Source organism: Platalea leucorodia (genome assembly GCF_965183815.1).
Source record: "Platalea leucorodia genome assembly, chromosome: 4".
NCBI classification, from domain to species: Eukaryota; Metazoa; Chordata; class Aves; order Pelecaniformes; family Threskiornithidae; genus Platalea; species Platalea leucorodia.
In genome coordinates, this window is record NC_138826.1 from 53,248,409 (window position 1) to 53,271,012 (window position 22,604).

Here is a 22,604-nt window from a genome sequence, read left to right on the forward strand (position 1 = left end):
TAAGTATTTCAGTGAAGCTCTTTTTAGAATTACTGTCCCAAGCACCACGTCAGTTTAAAAAACTATAGTACAGAACTTTATTCTGTAGGCACTGAGAAAGGAGGAAGACTATCATCTTGTCTGTTCTTCTGATCAACTGCAACTCTATCCTCATTTTGCTTAACACACTCTCTGGTGGTTTGTCTTGTCTAGTTTTAAATGATTCATGCAGTAATACTTGAGTGTGAGATAAAAGAGCAGTAATTTCCTGGGACAAATATTTGGAAGTATATATTTCCATTTTTAACAGCAAGTAGTGAGAATAAATGAGGAATCTATAAACTAATCAATTACTTGATCATATCCTGCTTGCTTTACTTAGGAAGCAGTTCCTTGAAGCTTGGTTCTTTTCTCATTGCCACTTGTGTAATTACAGAGCAACTCCTCTAAGTAACCGGAGTCACCCCAGAGTAGAACTGACATTCGTGAGAGCTGAACCAAGCGTGACGGAGTTACCTCTCCAAGAAAAGCGAGCAGCAGCCAGGCCTTAGCTAAAATATTTCTGCCCCTTCGCCAAGCGGCAGCAAATTTTGATGTCTTGTAGGTCAGGTTTCCTCTCTAAGAGCAGGATACAGAGGTGCTGACTTGGGTATTTCCTTAGGGTAATGTGTCTATTTAAAGAACGCACAGACACTTGCTGATTACCACAAGGGTGGTTATAAACAGCACACAGTCAATTCCCCTTTGCAGAAACACCACGGCCTTGTCCCAAGAAACAGATGCTTTGGCATCCTTTCTTTTCAGGGGGCTCACAAAACCCAGGGGCAGCTGTTTAGACACATCCAGCACCCCTTTCTCTCCTCCCTCCCTGCCTTTGAATGGGGGAAAACCTTTGCCCAAGGCTCTGACCCTGTGGTGTGGAAAAGTGGCTGGATCATTAAGCCTGGCTTTTATATCTGTGCTCTGTTACACAAAGGACGCTCAGAAAAGTCTAAATGCTCAGACAAAGACGAGAGCTTCAACCCACGGAGTATCCTTAACAATTTTGTGTGCGTGGTTACTGCTTGGGATTTTTAACTTTTCTGCGAAGAATTTTAGCATGGGAGTGATACATCATGTGCAAACCATTAACTCCTTTCAGCATAGCCATGTATTTTCAAAAACAATAGTGCTCTTTTAATAAAGCACTTAAAAATAGCATTCTAGTGCAAAAGGTTATCCAGTGCCTTTCTACTGTAGAGTATGCCAGTGACTCTCTGACAGTTTGCAGTGCGTGTCAGTGATTTATTTGTGAAATTCCTAGAGAGCAGGGGCAAGCTGCATGAAAGTCTTGATGCGTCAAATTCAATGATGTGTAATAAAAAATTGTAACAGCTGATAATGCAAACATATTGAGGAGGTCGCAAAGAATACACTTTCCGTCTGCAAAGCTGTTGAGTGCTGGGATCTAAGGAGGAGCAAACAGGAATCATTGTTGCAAAGCTCAAATTTTATTTTAATGTGGTCAGGGAGGGACTTACCAGGGTGGTGGAAAGAGAGGAAGAGGCTGATGTTTATTGACACCTAACAAGGGACAGGGGCCGCTACCTGGCGGCACAGCCCTGCCGCAGATGAGAGCTGGATCTGATCCTATGACAAAGCCCTGGTCTCACCCTGATGCAGGAGTCTGGTAATGCTGACTCTCCTTAGGGCCTCAGATCACCAGCTAAGGTAGATCAACGGTGCTGTCTTGCTTTCTATTGATACAGGACATGAGCTGGTTCCAATAATTTTAACCTAGCCTGCAGATTTACACCAGCTGAAAACCTGGCTCCAAGCAGACTGTGAGGGAATTTCCTTGACTTTTCTCCCCCTTCCCTTTAGAAATAAATTACTGCTGCATGTTTTCCATTTTCTTATAAGCTCTCTATCCAATGATCCAAACACTCCAAAATAAACACGTACATTTCCTTCCTTGGTATTCTATGTCAGGATCTATTTAACTGCCTCTGCAAGAGCAAGTGATCCTAAAAATCCCGCCGTTGTGTTTAAACAGAAGTTTCTTTTATTTTTAGAACCATCTCTGAGTGTACGTGTTACACCTCAGCAACACTTCCTGCCGTATCCACATTCTTGCAGTGCTCCTAGGTGCACTTCTTAGGGCTGTACGCTGCTATTGGACTTACAAACCACCGTTAGACAAATTTCGCTATAACTTGTTCTAATTCAAGTCTGGAGTAAATGCAGCCATTCCCGAATAATTCTGAGTGTGTAAGCTGATAAATGTACAGTGGAATCTCCTGAAATGAAATGGGATGAAAACTGAGTTACAGTGCAGCAAAGTAGGACCTGTGATCTCGAGTACAGTGACCTTTTCTTAAAATGAAATTCTAGCATTGAAGTGTGTGTATGTGTGAGGAAGCAGGTAACCAAACTGCTGCTGCTGCAGATACGTATTACTTCTTCCTGTGTTTGTTTATTTATTATCGCTCATATTGCAGTAACAACCAAAGGCCTAAACTGAGATCAAAGAATTGTTTTGTAGGTTGCTATAAAATACATATATTAACATACATGATTTATTTGGGCTGGCTCTAGATGTCGAGTGAGGACAGCAGACCAGGATGGTAAGGGAAGAGGCAGGAACAGTGTGGCCCCGCTGTCTTTTTTGCCCACGCCTGTGACAGCGTGTGGAAGCTGCTGTGCCGAGGAAGAGTGTGGTTATATGGGATAAAGATGACTAATATGGTTGGGGCTGGCTGTACCCAGCAGTAGCAACCACTGCCCCATACCCCCCCGTGCCCTGGCAGCAACGGGAACGGGCAGTTCAGCTCACCAGCGGTTTTGTCCCAGTCACACATCCTTGTCTCCCACCACAGAAGCGGCAAGGCCCTCCCTGCCTCCGGCCACTGTATCATTGAGTTGCAAAACTCAGTTTCACCTATAGCCTTGGGAAGCCCAGAACTGGCTGCAATGGGGTATACTGGTATCACTCCACACACACCATATTCCTTTATGCTGGTGGAGGGTCTGGCCACAGAGGTTGTCCCAGACAGTTTGCCATCTAACTTACTTAATGCATTATGTAGCCAAGAGGTGTGAGCACAACATTTGGTATATTCAAGCTTGGTTTTTGGGTTACAGAAGAATCTGCTCAGAGACCAGATGTGTTTTAAGTGCCCCCTGACTGGGAACGTGGGTGCATGCTTGCGCTCTCCCTGTGTAAAATCCCACCACTTTGATTTAGTGGCCTCGTAAATGCACCCTGCCCACACAGATTTGGCACGGGTGTGCATGAATGCAGAAGTCACAGGGCACGGCGAGTTCAGTCCTGCATCATTTGGACAGGCTAAAAATACCATTCCATAGGCCATATTTTAGCCTTTGGGACAGCAGCGAATGAAAATCATTGACAGGTCATGAAGGTACCGCAGCAAGATACGCACGCTTCTTCACAGAAGGTGCAGCACCACATCTTCTGTGGGAGAGTCTAGGTAAGATGAGGCCAGCACGCTCCTTGCCGTCTGCATTCAGGGTGTCCCAGCAGGAGCTAACGCAGCCCTGTGCTGACCAAGCTTCAGCTGGCAAACAGCTGCACCCAGATCATGGCCCCAGTTGAGAAATAGGGATTTGCCAACCGGAACGTTCTGTGTGAAATTAGCGATTTCAATTTAAGCTTCTTGCTTGCCTGTCCTTTGCCTTGCCAGGATCTTGGGCTCCAAACCCGCCAGGCAGCTCCCAGGACTGCAAGCCTGGGTGCCTCATCTTTTCAGGCTCCGAGCTCTTCTGCTGTCTGAGAGGTCTGTGGACCACGGAGATCAGGGGCTCCCAGCCCTCCCTAAATCTCCAAGTTGTGCAGCGTCTCCAGTGGCTGAGCCTCCCAGGCTGGTTTATATCCCTGAAATAGCTGACTCCCAAGCACAGCAGTTTGTGAGGAGAGCTGCCCTGGGATTCTGCTTCCAGTTTCCCAGGGGAGCTGGGGAAATACATCCTGTCCAAGAAAAATGTGAACTGCTACTGCTGCTGGAATGCTTTTTACTTCTTCGAAAAACGTTAGGTCTTCATGCATTGTCCTGAGCTGTAGCAACGTGCTCCGCATACAGGTCTAGGCAAAACAGGCAAAAGACTGCTGGGGTGGAAAAAGGGACGTAGTTTCCAAAGTGCTGACAACACTGTGATTTTTTTTCCTGAAGTAAAAAGTCTGCAGCAAAAGAGTAGCTGTCTTGGAAAGAAAATATTTCATTCTTTTTCTTTTTATGCACCATTTTAATATTTTTCCATGTGTTCCTGATCATCTCAGGGAGATGTATAGTTTTCCCAAACTCCAGAGAAAAAAAACTCGTGGTGAGCTAGAAATCAGCTAGATCTCAAAGATTTTAATAATACCAAGGGACGTGAGTGGAGGCTAGTGATGCTGAAGGGCAGGCATTGCTAACGTGGAAACCCGGGCATAAGCAAGTGGCAGAACTGCCACTGGCTGAGAGCAGGACTGAACTCCAGGTCATGCCAAAAGGCAAAGGTAACCCAGCGTTTTACTGCGCTGTCACTCCCAGCCTGGCTCAGCCACGCACGTAGATTCCTCTCGCCCACGGACAGGGTGCTTTGAAGCAGGATGGACTCAGCTGGAACCAAAGGTTTTGCTCAAGGCTTCTCAGCTCTGCACTGAGGCACAAGCTCTGCTAAGGCACCAGTTATTCTCCACAGTTCTCCCCAGTTGAAGAGAGAGAGACACAAAATTCATTAGGAGCGCGTCAGGGCGCAGCTGGCCCCAGCACGACACAGAGAGGACGGGACGTAGCAAGGTATGCCGGCACGCAGCACTGCCGTGTTCCCTCAGCTGCCCGATTTCTCCCGCCAGCCAGAGCCAAGGGGCAACTCGCAGAGCCGGTCACTGCGCTGCGCCTGACACACCGGCTCACGAGGACGGGAAGAAGAAAACACGCAGGAGCAAGGCGGGAGCTGCTTGCGAGGAGTGGGCCATGCCGGGGCTGGCGTTCTCTGTTTGCCTCCTGCAGGTTCCGCTGGAGGAGCAGATGTCTGGCGTGTCCCAGGACTACGTTTCGCTGCAACCGACCCAGTCGCACTGCAAGCGCGTGGTGTGGAGCCCCCCCACTGCTCTTCCACGCCGTCTCGGGTAGGAGAGATCTACTTACTTAAGTCCTTCTTCCCAGTGTTTCTCTTTAGCACCCTAAAGGCACGGGTGCAGCGGGACGGCGAACTTCGACTGTGTCTAATGCTGTCTTTTTCTCCCCACGAGGTAGTCTTCAGTCCCTTGAGAGACCCGTTAGATCTGCAGCGTCGCATACTCAGTTAGTTTTGGGTGCTGAGCTGCGGGTGCCAATAATAGAAATGAGGCATCTAATCGCCTGGTTTAGAGAGGCGATTTGGACACCCCACCGATTTTTCCAAACATTTTTGGGCCTAATCGGAATGAAGCCCATTAACTTCAGTGGGCTTTGGATGGTTTCCTATATACACAAAACTTGAAAAATTATGCTTTAAAAGGAATACCAAAGTTAAATTGGGAAATTTTAACAATTCTCTTTGTATTTTAATTTAGTGGCTGTATGCTGACAATATAATTAGAGAGATGCTATGTTAATTAATGCCAGATGACATTAGCAGGATGGCAAAAGCCTCCAGTTTTCTAAAGAACAGTTCACAGTTGAACTGTTCCTCTCTCCCCACCCCATTTTTAACAGAGAACTATATTCAAAAAGTCAGAGACAGCTGAATTAAACCAAAAGTCAAACCATTTGCAAATACCAGTAATGTGGTGTATCTTAGCACGTTACTTTCAAGCCAAATCTAATATTATTGCAGAAAAATACATTAACCGTGTTTCCTTAGCGCCTACATACAAAAAAAGAAGGAAGCTTTGCAGGACCTTGCGCTATTCTTGTGTTTAAAGTGGGTAGTAGGGACAACCTAGCTGCCACTGAAGCCAAAGGAGCAGAACCTAGACTTGTGCTTTATACAGATGAGCATTTGAAAGCTAATTTTGGTTTAGGGTTTGTGGATTTCTTGGGGTCCATCGGGTAATTTGAAAAGGATTTGCAGTGACAAGGCAAAACATGCTCCCATTCAGTTTGAGTCCATATAGGCTGTGTTCATGGACTGTGTGAGTTCATCCATGTCAAACTTCAATCTGTAGATGTAAAATTACTAGGAGGTCCATACCACTACAGGAAATTTGATAGGGCACAAAAATTAACACCCGATGAAAACTATAGCCTTTATTTTAATATAAACTCACATATTTAAAATTGCATATATAGAGATATTTATCTATGGATGTAAATACTTACATATTTAAGTTCACGGTTTGCTGTCCTATATATGTCTTGTAGATCCTGTCTTGAGTAGAGTTAGTGAGTTAAAAGTCTTGGGGAATATAATTGTATCCCGCTGTGTCAGCAGACAAAAATTTGTAAGGGCATTTGTACTGCTCTAGATAGATAGGACTTAAAAAGAAAAATCTTCTGTAGGTGGTCTTAACAATGATAGGGCAGCATAACAAAGTTGTCAGGACTTCCTTGAAAGTCTTAATTCTCCTGGGAGGAGAAGAGGGAAAAGTAAAAACCGAAGGCTGGTACATCCCAAATGACAGCAATGTCTCAAATGCTGCTCCTGGGTGACACACGGAATCTTACACCAGAGCAAAATAACGTGCCTGCATAAAACAAAACCCACAGCCCAGATAGATAAACTCACACAGCCAGGTCAAATGTCTTCAGAAACCTTGTCCTGTGAACACTTCACACGTGCAGGCTGATCAGGTAGTGTCTGTCCTTGCGCGAAGTGCCGTAATGGTGGCCTAAAAGCATGAAGCCACCGTTAACGCCAGTACTGTGGCCGCTGGCTAAACCAACTGAAGTATAACCCTGTGCTTATGCACGGCCAGGACTGAATCTATACGGGCGGTTATCTGACAACATATGCATGACTGCTGGCCCTATGGGCCTGGGACCCCTGGCCTATCTACGTGTGACAGAAAAATTCTCTTTACTAATATTCCTAATTCATGGCAGGCAACTTGAAGTTGCACAAACCCACTTATCTTCCTGTAGTAACTCTACATTGGCTTTGCATCTGCTTTGCATAGAGTTCAGCGCCAGGAAAAGCCACAGGAAAATTAACTCCTGTCTCAGCTTGTCTGACACTCGCTGGTAACAGGGAAGGCTTCCCAGTTATCTTGGGGCTGGAGCTGTATTTTACATTTCCTCCCCCCCACCTCGCAACTGCTGACGGGTGGTGAAAGCTCATCTATTCTCAAAATGTCACTGAATTTATCGTATAATGTTTCGGATTGGGCAAATCTGAGTAGCGTAAATATGTAGCTGATGGGATTATACTTGGCCTAGTGCTTGGTGCCATAAGGGAAGCATCTTGTCAGAGTAAGGAGCTGTGACTGGTGATTTGCCCTCAAAGATCCTTATCCACGGAGGATCCAGAAGACTGGCACTGGAATATTTTAATGCAAATGTGTAGCAGCCTTTGAGTTGATGAATATGCTTTAACTTAACAGAAGTATTTAGCTCTAGCACACTGGAGTGTTTTGGGATGTGAGGACGTGCACCTTCTTTGCCTGTGTGTTCAGAATTCTCTGTGCAAATTGCACTGCAGAAACGATCACTAGAATGAAGTCGGTAACTCACAGAGCAGCACTTCTGCACAATCTAGGAGGCTTTGCATCGCTTGCGCTGACTTTCCACCGGCTTTCGCATCAATGCAGTGTATGGGTTGGCACTTAATAGTTTGGATCCGCTCATTTATTTCAGCTTGTTTTCGAACTGCTTCACACATAAGCCCGAGAAGATATTTCTAAATGAAGTTTAATTAAAGCAAACAGCAATTTCATAATAGACATTTATAAAGAAATCTGTGCACAAAAAACCATCATCATCAAGCTTCGCATTCTGCTTTTTCCGGAATCCGAACAATTCATTTTCCCTCCCGACGATATGCAAAATGACTGTTTGCACATTTCACTGAGATCGTATGGAGATACGGCGACTCAAGCTGTCGTCGGGACCTGAAGCCTTCACAGAGAAGGTTCTAGCGAAGGCAGCTGCTCTCCGGATACTCCTCTGACCCCAGCTGTGGCTGCGTGGCTTTAAAGATGAACAGCTTCTCCCCTGCAGATGAGAACAAACCATCCAAGCCGTTTGTGGAACGCCGGCATTATGTGCAGAACCGGGCAAGTTCTCCTGTTACGCCGGCGTTTTCCCACCGCGTTAGGGAGAACCGCAACACTCAAATAATTTTCCTAGCGGGGTCAAAATACGAAAGTGAGATCCGGCTGTCCTAAAACTGCTGATCGGGGCATTTACCTCAGTTGCTGAACATCTGCATCCAAATCCTTTCTTTGCCTCTTTCACACCACAGATGGGAATGTGGGTTTCCCACATCCCAGGCTTGTGGTTTTACCACCAGGCTACTTGTTCTTTGAAAGCAGGTCTTTCTTTCGGTTTTTACATCTGCTCATGTGAGGCAGCCTACTTAATGAGCAAACTGAATCACTCAGTTTTCACTCCAGTTTGCGAGATGATTTCATGTTACACCGTCATACATTTTTTTGCGAGTCCTTTTTATCGAGGCTGTTGGGAAACAATCTAATAAGAACATTTAACAGAAAAATGACCAGGTTACTAACAACACCTAAATCACTGGGAGAGGAGAAATGGGGATCATAAAGAGTTTCCCGATTTAATTTTCTCCACAGATCACGACAATATACGCCCTCCCGCTGCGTATGAGTGTCCTTACAGAAGCTCCCATAGGAGTCCATAGGACTTTTGTCACCAATTTCAGTGACAGAAAAGACTCGTTTCAAGACCACAAGAAGAGCTCGTCTGATCTTTTGAGGTCTCTGCCTGAAGAGACACCGTGTTTCACACAACAGCTCAAAGATGTGTTTGTTTCCCCCCTCAGCCTTAACACCTTAGCATCAGGGAGTAGTGCTGAACACCACCACAGGGGCTTTGGCTTATTTACGTGAATTAATCACGGGGACACGCTTTCTGAATTAGATGGCGCAGTCCCAGAGGGTTAATGCCTTCGGTACTCAGCTGGGTACGGCCCAAAAGCAGAGCCCCTTAGACGCACACTGCGAATGAAAGAAGCTGGGAGTTGTCACACGCGGTTGCAGAGAACAAAGCTCCAGCCTCTTCAATTAAAACTCTTGAGCGCCAGATGTGTGGACACAACAAATTTATTCTTGACCTTCCAATTTAAAGAGGGAAAACAAAACCGGCCAAATTAATCCCTTGTGTGAGCCAGTCGACATGGCTGACCCTCGCAATAAGCTTCGTTAGGAATAAGGTTCACTACCTTTGTCCGAGACCTGGCGATGCGTTTCAAAAAAATCTTACTGCTTGGGATGTAACACAGACGCATGAATGACATTATAGTATATTAATCTACATATTAGAGCCTTTCAATTACAGGGAATTACGTTTTTGGCCTTTTAATAAGTGAAGAGGCTCCACTATGCAATTGTTAACTTGCTTCCAAAAAAACCCCGCGTTTATTAACATTTATACAGACCGTCCTGGTAACTAATAAAAAAGCCTCGCATTTTGTTTTGAAACGAGCGAAAGCCGACCAACTTGAACAGGCACCGAAGTTTCGCAGCAGTTCCGCAAGGCCTCTGCTGACATTTTCGTGACCGGCTACGGATAAAAAATGCTTTTTATGTTTAGCCAGACACTGTCTTACGCCTGCCTGGGCCGGGCAGCCAGCGGGCTCCCCTCAGGATGAAGGGCAGGACGCCTTAGGGCGGCGGTTGAGCCCCTTTCCCTCAGTCCCCCGCTCTGAGGGAGCAGCAGCGGCGCGCGCCGGCTCCCCGTCGGCGACGAGGGAGGGGGAAATGGCGAGGAAACGCTGGAATTGTACTTATTTCCCTTCACCACCCTCCAGCGCACGCTTCCCGGCCAGGCTTTCCCCCTCACGCCGCGACACTAAAACGCCGCCTCTGAGCCTCCGGGGCCCGCAACGGGCGGTCCCGACCCCTCCTCCCGCCGCGCCGCCTCAACCGCCCGCGGCCGCGGGCGGTTGAGGCGGCGCGGCGGGAGGAGGGGGAGGAGGAGGAGGAAGAGGAGGGAGGGGCCGGGGCTGCCGCAAGGGGCGGGGGAGCGCGGAGCGCATCGATCGCGCCCGTCCATCCATCCACCCTCTCGGCGCTCGGCTCCCTCGGCAGCTCCAGCCCCAGCCCTCCCCGTCCCCCGCCATTTCAGACCGGGACGGAAAGGGACGCGGAGCGACCGCCGCGGCGGGGCGGGCAAGGGAGGCGCCGGCGTGCTCCCGCGGCCCGCTGCAGCGCCAGGCAGGTATCCGCCTCTCCCTGCGTCGCTCAACCGGGAAGAGCCGCCGCGCTCGTCTTCTTCCCCCTGCTTTCCCTTCGAGGTGGGGCAAGGGGAAGCGGTGCGGCTCCCCGGAGCCGGGCACACCTCCCCTCCCCCGTCCCCCTTCCTCCTCCTCCTCCTCCTCCTCCTCCTCCTCCTCCTCCTCCTCCCGGCGTCGCCCCCGCGGAGGGGCAGAAACGCCGGCAGCCGGGCGGGGGCCGCCTCCCGGCGCCCGTCCCGCTGCCGCCCGAGGGGCTGCGCCCTGCCCCGCTTCCCCTCCGCCGGCATCCCCCGGAGCAGCCTTCGCCTGCCCCTCCGCCGTCCTTCCCCGCGGCGCGGGCGGTGGCTCGGCGGCCGCGGAAGGGGGCGGCGGGACAGGTGGCCAACGCCCTCCGGGAGCCCGGCACCCGGCGGCGTACGCCGAGTCAACCCCCCACCCCTCCCCTTTTCCTCATATATATATATTTTTTTTTTTTTTAAATTTCCCCCCCCCCCCCCCTCCTAAATCCTTAAAACCCCCGTGTCTGGGGCCGAGGCGCCGGGCCGGAAAGTTTCGGCGGCCCGGCCGCGCCGCTGACTCCTGGCTGAGGGGAGCCGGGGCGGGGCGGGCAGCGGCACCCCGAGCCCCGGGGGAGGGAGGCGGGGGGTTCCCGCCGCTGGCCCCGCGGCGGAGCGCGGGGGGCGGTCGCGCTGGGCTCGCCCGGGGAGGAAAAAAAAACTGGGGAGGTGAAGCCGTCAGGTTGGGGCTGTGCTCGCACCCCGGCCTGTCCGGTCACGGCCGTTCGCGGGAGGCGGGTTCCCGGGTTCGTGGTTCAACCTGAGGGGCGCTGGGCTTGGCCCGGCTTTCATGAAAATCCGGGAGGTCTCCCGGAGTCGCCGGGGCTTCGGGGCAAAGCAGCGGAGAGGGAAATCTCTGCCCCGCAAGAAATGCTCTTTGACCTTTCTCAGAATTTAGTGTAGCCTTGCTTTTTTATCTCTCTGTAATCGGTGCCTTTCAGCGTAGTGCCCGCGCTACGTTTCCTATAAAATTGTTTCCTCATAGCTTTTTGTCTTGTCTTTCAGGGAGGGAGTTGCTTTCCGGTAATAGTAAAGGAACGTGATACTGAATGAAAACGCACCAACAGCATCCTCATTAGTCGGAGCCTGACTCTTTCTGCTTAATGTTGGTTTCTTTGTCATCAGGTCTGCTAAAAAATGACAGAATATAAACTTGTTGTCGTTGGAGCTGGTGGTGTAGGCAAGAGTGCCTTGACAATACAGCTAATTCAGAATCACTTTGTGGATGAATATGACCCTACAATAGAGGTAAACACTTTCATCTTATACCTTTTGTGAAGAGAGATTATCGGTAATAATGGTAGTTGTTTACTTTTGGGCAGTTACCACAAAAATATAGAACAAGGCTTTGTAGGAAAAGGAGCTCAAAGATAATGGTCAGCATCGGACCAGCATTGGAGAGGAAATTGCTGTGCTTCTTGGTCTGGCTGTGGAACAAGAGCTGCAGTAAAAAATCAACAACTTTGATCAATTAAAGTATGGTGTTAATTGTCATGTTTTATTGGACAGTTTGGATGGATGTTTTTAGGATCTCGGTGATAAAATATTTGCCAGATTCACTTGAAAATGGTTGGCAAAACTCTTCATGGCTTTGCATGCAACCTCTTAAATGTGACTTTTCTTTTTGAAATCAAGAAGGAAAATTTGTAGTTCTGAAATACGTGCGTCAAGCTTTCTCAGCTCCTATCATTAGGATCTGTTTCACACGGTGAGAAATGTGTCCTGGAATGTTATGGTGAACGAAGCAAAAGTTTGGAGCCTGATTTTTTTTTTTTTTTTTTTAAACACACCAGTGCATGTTTCCGTATTTAGAAAAGTGTTGTAAGATAGCTGCTGTAGTGGATTCTTTGAAATACAAGGCACAGTTCCTCAAAATCTGAAATTGTATTTAAGCTTTAAAAGTTGCAATATTTTAAAGGTTCTTAATGAGCAGGCAAGCTCTGCCTTTTAAATATAAGAAAAATACTAGTGTTGTCTGAAATCTCCTGTGGATCATTGGATTTAATAACCCCAGACCGTATAAAAGGAGAAATGACACTATAATTTACCCAAGATTTTTATGTTCCCAGCACTGAAGCTCTGTAGCTTATGACTTCATTTATATGTTTATACAATGAGGCACTTCCAGGCTCACTTGAAGGAATCACAAGGGTTTAAATCTAGGCTTAAAATGGTGAATTGGAAAATGGCTATGTAGTCATTTTCGGGTAGGCATAACTGAAAGGAGCCGGTGCCCTGAGATGGTAGGAAGCTGTCTTACTTTAGTAAGTAAGTACAGGCCTGAGTTAATGTGCCCCAAATAGAGAAGCGTTGGCTTGAGTTTGAATTTACCTTAATGTGCCTGTGTGCCTTCTTGTCTCTCTGTTGCATGACCAAGTAACCTCATGTATGCTTGCAGAAGATTTTGTGAATAGACCTATGGAGAGAGGAAGAGTGAGTGACTTGCACTAGGAGAGCAGCTCTTTCAATTACTAAGATGTGAAATCTTACAACAACCCAAAACACGCTTAAAAAACAGAAAACACACAAAACTCATTGAAAGGAACAAACAAAATGGGATTTTACTTTTTCCTGCAAAAGGAACTTTGGAGGATGTTGGTCTTTGTAATGCTGTTTCATAATCATCTGGGTTTCTCTTAGGTTAGAGGCGTGTTTATGCATTACAAAAAGTACTGTGGAGGTTCTATGTTAGAAGTTGTCATATAAAGTCAGAACTGTGTAAACAATTTAGGAACACAAAAACTTAAATGCCAGTATTCCTAAATCATTGAGGGATTTTGCTAATCAACAAGCTGACTATTTTGAGGAATACCAAATACATTTTAATGTAAAATAATAAAATGAAAATACAGTTCCTTATAGAAGGAACCTAAAATCCCAGAACTGTGGCTTTTATTTGCTGGTGTGCAGGATGACTGTAACACTGTGGCGTGGTCCAGAATCAGTATGTTCTTCTGAAAGAAAGGAACCTTTAACCTAATGGGTTTTACCAGCATCCACAACTTGTCGCATGCAACAGTATTAATCTTCTGCAACTCCTGCAAGTTCTTGTCTGAGTACCAGTTACCATTTTTGTCTTGTAAATTCTGAGACCTTGAGGATGGAGACTGTATCTTCCTACTTGTGGTAAATAGCCTTGTGTGCGCTCACAGTGCTATAATCATGTAGGTAAGCTTGTAGGGAAGAAATAATTCAGTTACAGTAAGAGTGGTCTGTGATCTGGAGTGGCAAACAGGTTGCAGAGAATGGGTTTGTAATTGGGTTTAAATGCTTCAGTCCTTGCCTGGGCAGACTCCCATTCAGTTGAGAAGGGTTGCGTGATTGTGCTTCCTGTATAGATGCAGTTGCGGTGGCCGGGGCTGATCAAAGAACAATAGCTGTAGAGTGGTTTTTATGCAGTATGAGGAAATAAGGCTAAAGTTGTTTTGACTGGTAAATAATAACAGTTAAGGCCGTACAGTAGTGTCACTACTATTGTTTCTCACTTACTACTGTTTCTTGCATTGCCATGCGGCTGTTGCCAAAATACTCATTTTTCCCTCGCAGATAAATAATCCAGCTAAATATTTTTGGGTAGACAGAGAAAAGAGTTCAATGCTTGTTAACTATAGTGGATTCCATAACGACACAGTTTTTGAATGATTTTAAATCTTTCCTGTGATTAATAAAATGAAACTCAACACCTCTAAAATTCTCATGTTGTAAAGACATGATGCAGTTGAAAAGAGGAAAAAATATACTACTTACTTAATCACAGATGCATTTACAGTGTTCATGTTGTTGCTGTTTTCAGTGGAGTAGACTTAATGATTCAACAAATAACTTGTTTGGAAAATGTCGTTTCATGGCCTGCTTGAGTATTTTACTATTATATCTGAGCACAGAAGATGACGGGGGCCAAGGGGAGGAATTAAAATGAGTCCATGTTTGGGTGGCTACTGTTATTCAAATATACATACTTTATATGTTTCATAATTTCATATCTTATTTGAAATAGCTGTCCAAGCACAGATTTATAGCCAAGCAATTTTAAGCGTTTAACTGTGTGTACACTAACCCTTGTAAATCTGGCCTAAGACACAGAACAATTGGACTAGTGCCCTCTACTGGTCGAGATTTGTTATATCTTTATTTGCAGTATCTTGTGTGATAATATCATTTTAAAATGTTTTTATTTTTTTACAGCTTCAGCATGTTTTAGGGCTAAATATATGTCATCTTTTAAATGTCCTAGAGAAAGAACAGCCTTCCTAGTTGCCTGTCAGAGGTTTTCAATTGGATTAGCAAAATCCCTCGGCTGATTTAGGAATACTGATATTTAAGTCTGTGTTCTTAAATGACCTATGCACCTGTGAAACTTCCACCAATATTTAGTAATAGCTTAGTCTTAGTAGCTGTGAAATTCTAATATTAAATCACTGGTATAGTGGATTTTTACAAAATCATAGTTACTAGCTTAGATGGGATTTATTAAGCAGTGTTTTTTTTTTTTTTTTTTAGATAAATTCCATCCGTAGCGTATAGCTGAGATTTCCTATCACATATTTTCTTATCAGTGCTTGTGAACAGATGGAATTATTACTCTTTTAGCATAATTCATACTGATTTTTATGGCTTGTGAAAGGCCAATAAAAGCAGGTTAAGTGATTAATGAAATTAAAACTTTTTTATACAGATGTGCTGAGTCTGTACACTGGGGAAAAATTGCAAATTCATATTTGGAGTCGGGTGCTACTTTGAAATTAACTTCTAGTTTGCATTTTGTTTCTACTTAGTAGCCTTATACTGGATGTTCCTTCGTTGTTTTTTTCATTGCATTCATTACTGCAAATCTCCAATGTGCAGTAAAGCTACTAGATTTTTATAAATTAGGAGATTTATAGATTGGAAGGTTGGGTTTTTTTTCATTGTTGAAGGGGAGTCTGGCCATTTGGGTTCTGCAATTGCATTTTGAAGCAGAAGTGCCATGAGTACTGTAGTGGCATAACTGTTCTTTGTGGTACATCCTACATTCTGTTTTGCAGGACTTGATAATTTTTACAGTATGGTAACACTTAAACAAATTTTATCTTGGGTATGTTTACATGGTATTCACCATGATGGAGGTGGGGGTCCCAGTAGCCTGAGCTTTTAAGGTGGTGCTTCAGTTCTTTCCTGCAGTGACAACTGTGATTTCAGGTTTGATGTTTTGTGGGGGGGGGGGGGGAAGGGAGGGAAGGGGGGCAAAAAGGCAAAGTTTTTATTATTTCAGTAGCTTGGAAGGAAATTGCAAGCTTGAATTTTCTCTCCCACATCTTTCTTTTCCTTCCGCCTCAAATCCACATTCTAGTTAGAGATTAAATTTTCTCTCCAGAACTGTGCAAAACAAGTATAATCTCAAAGCATTTCTTCTTTTCGTGCTTGTGCTGTGCTTTATGCTGGTGCATCTTTGGTACTACTGCTAACATGGTAGGCATGCTAAAGCCAGCAGTTCCTAAAGTGATTTTCTCTTTAAAAAAATGATTTTCTTTGATGAAAATTACTTAATGCTTTTGTTTAGACCTCAGTTGAGTGGAATTTCTTTTCCTTTGAAGTGCTAAGATGCAAAGGAATAATACAGGCTTTTCAAGAACTGTTTTTCATATTTTTAAACTAGCAGTCAAATTGCAAGAAGAGAAAATGAAAGCTTTGTAAATATGCCTAGTATAATGATAGAAGTTCTACTAGTACGTCACTGTGAACTGTGATAAAGGTATCATAGGACATGGGGGATCTGCTATTGAATTTAAGTGAATTGGAATAAAGATGCATCCTTTGGGTTTTTTTTTTTCTTTACGCAATGAGATAGAATATTAACCTTATTTTAAAACGCATTGGAGCTTGTGTATTTGTCTCAGCTGTATCAATATTTAAATGTGGCTTATAATTTTCTAAAGTAAGTTACCCACTTCTTACTTGAACACTGAATTTGCACTTCTGGGAAATAAATATTTCCAAAATCGTGTTGGAGGTAAACTTTTATCTTTAAGGTAAACAGTCAATATTGTTTTACCTGATACTGTTAAATGTCATGCAGCCTCAAGATAAATGTGAGATTACAAGGTTTGTTTAGTTTAAGATACGGATTCTATTCAATTATCTCCTGCTTGTTTTTTAGCGTGAGCAACAGGAAAGAAGAGAGCCTATTGTAAAAATACAAATAGATAGAAAGTGCACAGGAGTAGGTGTAGTGTGCCTTAGAACGGGTACAAAGGAAGGAAGGTCATTCTGAATTAATCTTGAAGTTGGCTAGAATTGCAACTTTAATTCTTTAATTCCCTTCCCAGTAGCTTAGGTTCACTTCTGTGTGGTGCTAAAAAGAACAATAGCAATATTGTATTAATCTCTAGCTAAAGAATCTGAAAGGTAATACCGAGGTTTTGTATTTATACCTTTTATTTGTTATAAGTACCGTTTACCGAGAATAATTCATGGCAGTGCTCAATGACCTATTTTTAAAGCTTATTCACATGGTTTTATTTGGAATATATAGATGTTTATAGAAAATAGTTATTGGGAAAGTAATGCTTATGTTCTTACTGCTGGAACTATGTACTCATAGAAGCCTAGCACCAAAAAGAGCTGTAAATAGACATTAATATCTAGTTGCTTGGGACTTTGTACAGATTTTAGCTACTTGAATCAGTGACCTGAAAACTTTGAATTGATAGCATTGAAATAACTTGTTCCAACAGCTCTGTGAACCAACACATCAGGGCTTTTATACGACCCTGGGTTGGTCTGTCTTGGCTAAAAAAGCTTGAACTTCAAATACATCAACTCAACTTTGATAACAAATATCATGACATGCGCCTAGGCATACAAAACAGATTTCTGTCCCAAACACTGGGGGCTTTTTATACTTCATTTCCTTTTCAGTGGCATAGATTTTTGGAATTGTTTTACTTGTGAACTTGTTCTGTGTTATTATTTTGTACATTGTTGTGGTACAACACTTTTGTAAACATCCATAGAATGAAGGTCAGATTTTACTTTTAAGAAAAGAAATGGGTAAATTGAGTGAGCTTAAACAAAGTCACACCTTTTAAACCAGGATCCCAAGTTTCTTCAGTTTTTCTATTAACAGAGACAAAGGGGAGATGTTTTGGATCTGGATCCAGTTTGTACTTTCTGTCCTTTTGCGCAAAGTAAGAACAGTCCTTTTTCTGTGTGTGTGCGTATGTACTGTTACTCACTGAAGAATCAGAATAGAGATAAGAACATGTCCTTTCAGTGCTCTTTCCACTTCTGGATTCCTGTATTCATGTAACGATGGGACACTGTTTTCCTACTGTCATTTGCCCATCTGTAAATTTGGATTTTTAACTCTTAAGTATTTTCAGTCATGCTCGATTACTAGTAAACAACTTTAATATCTCCTGAATTATAGGTGTTCGAATCTTACTTGTTTGTGTTTAACCGAGGTTTATGTTTTTTTCTTTTCTTAGGATTCCTACAGGAAGCAAGTAGTAATTGATGGAGAAACCTGTCTCTTGGATATTCTTGATACAGCAGGTCAAGAAGAATACAGTGCAATGAGGGACCAATATATGAGAACAGGGGAAGGCTTCCTGTGTGTATTTGCTATAAACAATACAAAGTCTTTTGAAGATATTCACCATTATAGGTGTGTACATTGAAAGATAATTGACTAACTCTTGTATTAGGTGGATAGGTTGCTTGCTCTTCCATTAGATAATAGAATGATCTCCTATGAAATAGCGTCTAAGGGAAAATTTGCAAATTAGCGACATTGCAACTTCTTTGTGCATTTGTAGGTCTGGAATATTGGGTAATCTGAAAATCTGCTGCCGTGTTCACAAGTTAGGCAGACAAAATATCTGAAAGCTCTTCTGGTATAAACTAATGTCAGTTAGTATTTCTGCCTGTTGGTAGTGAAGACTTACCTAAAGGTAAACTCTGCCCATTCCATAGATAAAATTGTGTGCTAAGATGGAAAAACTTACGCAATTGAAGTTGTGCAGCACATAATGTCAATTGTTAGCTTTTGTTCTGGGGGTGGAGGGGAAATACCTGTGGAATGTTACTAGAAGAGTAACATGGGTGAGCCCTGATGCCTCAGAAGGGCAGACACATACAAAGTGAGAGCTCCAGGATAACTGCTAAAAACAACTTGTTATTAGTTTCTTCATATTCTTTTTTTTTTTTAATAATTAGTTAAAAATTTCAACTCATGCTTTGTCAGCTACACTAATATAGAAATAAAAGCAGTCTCTGGTGATTACCGTACCAGATAATTTATAACTTAGTAGCTGACTATTATCGTGAATTCTCCTTGGGTATTCTGTTAGAAGGCAATGCAAATTCCACCAAAAATCACTTGAGTTTAGCAGTATCAGTTTAAGATTAGTTCCAAATTCATAGTTTGAAATTTATAATGCTGTCAGGTCTATGTTGCTGTATGGTGGAGGAGTGTTTTGCTAATGGTATTACCCACAAACCCAACATCTACTCCTAAGGTGAAGTTGCACATTTTTGTTACAAAAAGAAGTTACAGTTCTTCATTTAAGGTGGGATACCATGATAGTTCAAGGTAATCGAAGTCAGGAGGTGCAACTGGTCTGATGACATAGTTTCATTTTCCCCTGTATGCCAGCAAATCAGCTCATTTGATTGTGTAGTGTGCTGATGAGGGTAGCTGAACAGGTAGATGCCTACCTACAGACAAAGAGTTTACTGCTACTTATTTTCCTGGAGCAGCTGCGGGATCGGGGAGTACTGTTGCAGATGAGGGGCAAAATTGCTGCATATTAACCCAGGGAGAGATCAGTATCGAGAATGTGGGCGCTTTCTTTCAGGACTGTTTATTTTTTATATTTAAATTGAGCTAGCCAGCCTTTGCATAAATTTCATTATATATAAAATACAATGTTCTAATTGAATGTATTGGTACAGGTGACTTAAAAGAAACAGTTAAGAGTTAGCAGAGCAAGGATGACACATTAAAAAAACACATCTATTGCTCTGAAAAAAACCTGCAAACTTCTTTTCATTATCTAACCAGATTATTACAAATGGGTTTCCTCTGGTTGTAGGAAGGGACAAAGGTAAGACAGACGTTGATGTAAGAAGAAGAAGGATCATAGAGGTTTTTATGTGGAATTTTTGTTTTCAAAGAGAGGGTTGCAGAGTTGCATAAGAAGGTCTTCCCAGTTTATTTCAAAGAATGTTGTGAGTTGAATGCTGGAGTTTCTACTGTGCATTCACACACCTGTGGATGACCTTGCAGACTGAAGTTGAAGGCTTATAAATAAATAACTGAAAACAGTGACTATATTAATTAAGGAACATACTGCTAGATTATTTGGGAAGACAAAAGTAATGAAATTAATGATTGTTATTTGAGATACTTGATAAGTACATCTAACTAGTATTTCAAGATGCTTTCTAACTAGTGTTTGAAAGGACTCCCTTACCGAATTTCTCTTTGTAGAGAACCAGACCAGTGGTCCTCAAAGTTTAAAAACCCCTGTCTAAATGCAGAGTTTGCAATGCTGTCTTTAATTAAAAAATGGAAAAAAACCAACCAACCAAACAAACAAAAAAAACCCACAAAAACCAAGCCCCCAAACCAAACCAAACCAAACTTGAGACAACAGGCATAGGGCTTCTGACAGTGTTTATCTTAGCAAATGAATTGAGTATTATGAGTGCTAAGTATGAGAGATAAGTAGGTAGTAAGATTTATACCAGAGCTTTTTAGGCTTGTTCTGGCATTAGCTGTTAAAAACTTTTTTAAAAAAAAAAGTCATGACATCAAAATCTATAGTAGTTATAGTAGTTTGCAAAATGTCAACCTTTTTTTTTTTTTCTAAATAAATGATAAACTTGATGGTGACACTTTTTTGATCACTTTATTTTTTGTTGGCTTCTAATAGTGTATGTGCAGTAAATTAACATAAAGAATGATGTTGGAATCTGTTAATTTTGTTTCATTGTTTTAAAATCTATCATCTAAACTATTAATACCTGCTAAATAAAATGTCTTTGTCTTTTTTTTTTTTTTTCTCCTTTCTTTTTAGGGAACAAATAAAGAGAGTTAAAGACTCTGAAGATGTCCCAATGGTGCTAGTAGGAAACAAATGTGATTTGCCTTCCAGAACAGTAGATACAAAACAAGCTCAGGATTTAGCAAGAAGTTATGGAATTCCTTTCATTGAAACATCAGCAAAGACAAGACAGGTAAAGCTCAAAACTTAACAGATACAAATGTAGAACTCTCATCTGAATTATAATGTTAATTATTCTAGTCATTGACAATTGCTTGGTCATATCAATAGATATATTTCTCCAGAGTAGAAATTCTTGTGGTGTCTCTTTCTGTGAGCTCACTGACAGCTGGTAATTGTTTATTAATGAGTGATTCGCTTCAGTTGTGCAAACTCAAAGAACGAGACCTGGGCTGCTGTTACTCTCCACTGTCAGATGGTTGCAGCATTCTTAACATTGTGATAGGTTTTAATAGAATAAAAAGCACTTCTACTTAGAGGTGAAATGCTTTTTTCCTCAGCAAGAGGATTAAGCAGACAAACAGCTAATTAGTTTATTAATGAAAAGGCTTAAAACAGAATAACAAAAGGAATTTTTCTTTAAGGCATTGATTCAGCATTAGTGGGACATGCTTGATATACCTTTTTATAGCTAAGCAATTGACCGTAAGTCTCTTTTGAAATTACTGGATTAATTGCTTGTGTAAACTGATACTCTTCTAAGACTTTAGAGCTCACTGTTGGTTTATTGTACCCCACTGGTATAGGGGAAGGAGGCAGCCATTAGGGTCCTTTCGGTGCTTCTCTCAGGGTTTGCTGGGACAAAGGTGCACAGAGTGGTACATCTGTGTATTCAGGAGAAAATAAGCTATACAGGTGTAGATGAAACTGGTTCTGTACTTCTGGAAGAAAGCATTCTTTTTGAAAAATGCTGATTTGTGGTTTTAAGAGTAAAGCCTTACTATCAGTACAAATTAGATCAGGCCTGAGTGGCTGAGTAACTCATACTCTGCATAATCAGAAGTGTTACATGCAAGTTATGAATCGGGAATTAGGTGTAGCAGAAGGAGGCAAATAAGAGCAGAATACTGCAGTTTGAGTAACTGCTCAATGTAACTGCTAAATAGATTCAGCTGCATCACTTGGCAGAATCTCTTCACAGACAGTATGTTATTTTTGAATATAAGAAATGAATATTTTATTAGTGCAAATTTGCTACACCCACCCAAGTTCCTGACAAGCTGAAGTCTGGACTTATTAGTAAAACGTTACAGAGGAATCGAAGGAATGCTAACATTTGGCAATAGAGAAAGTCTCTGTTGTGTAGTTCTGTTTTTTTAATCCTACCTAACTTTAATGGCTGAGAATAAATTAGGCCACAAGACTGTTCTGAAGAATGTGGCATGTAAGTGGACTGAATAATTATAGAGTTCTTGTTTGGAAGGTCCTGTATTACTGGGTGTCATTGAGATGTTAGGATAAAAAAGGAAGAACTCTGAAATTACATTTGACGTTTTAAATAATGAAAGTTCTGTACTAAAATGTAGATTTTACTTTGTTCAGACTCTTGTATAGAGCATCAGGCTTTGTTTAGGAAATATTCCTTTTGCATAGCCACTTTTAATGAAAGTATGTTGATACGAGGGTGTATTTTCAAAGATTTCTTCTCCCCACCCTACCTGCTTTTACTCCTACCAGCAGCCCCGCCATGCCTAGCCAACACAAAATTGCATGCTCAAAAATCAGCACTCCCCTTCAGTTTTATAATCTTTGTTTACACAATGTAGTATCTGCTTTTTTTATCTGTCAGACTTTTAAGAGGTCTGCCAGAGGTTTGCATTTGTTTCAGAGGACAGTAGATCAGTCATATAGGAACTGTTATTCTATAATTTGACTTCTTTTTATCTGTGACTTCATATTTCTGGAAATGCCAACTGAAATGTTATAGAAGGGACTGTTGGCTTTTGTTTTTTTTTCAAAGCTGAGCTTTACATACCCTACAGATGAGGAGTCCCTAAAGGTGTCTTGTGGATTTTAAAATAAAGATAACCAATATGCTCTTTTGAGAATGTTGGCTTCTAAAAGTTGGAACCACTAGGTACGGTTGCTGATTCTTTTGTAGTGCTGTTCATAACGTGTTATGAAACTGCTTCATAAGATGCTGTGTTAATAAAATACTTTTGAGAAGGTAAAAGGGATTTCAAGGAAGAACCTG

The 22,604-nt window shown here is 42.7% G+C and overlaps 1 protein-coding gene across 2 annotated transcripts in view; it reads left to right on the top strand.

The window, feature by feature from the left end:
- Positions 1–10,132: 10,132 nt before the first annotated feature.
- LOC309589332 (GTPase KRas) overlaps positions 10,133–22,604 on the top strand; it is a gene marked incomplete at its 3' end in the record, with an annotated part of 55,315 nt that continues 42,843 nt past the window's right edge. For both annotated transcript variants that reach the window (XM_082309376.1, XM_082309375.1), the window contains exons 1-4: positions 10,133–10,289; positions 11,367–11,609; positions 17,828–18,006; positions 20,423–20,582. In XM_082309376.1, the coding sequence (XP_082165502.1) occupies positions 11,499–11,609; positions 17,828–18,006; positions 20,423–20,582 (450 nt within the window). In that variant the 5' untranslated portion in view covers positions 10,133–10,289; positions 11,367–11,498. The remainder of the gene's footprint in view (positions 10,290–11,366; positions 11,610–17,827; positions 18,007–20,422; positions 20,583–22,604) is intronic.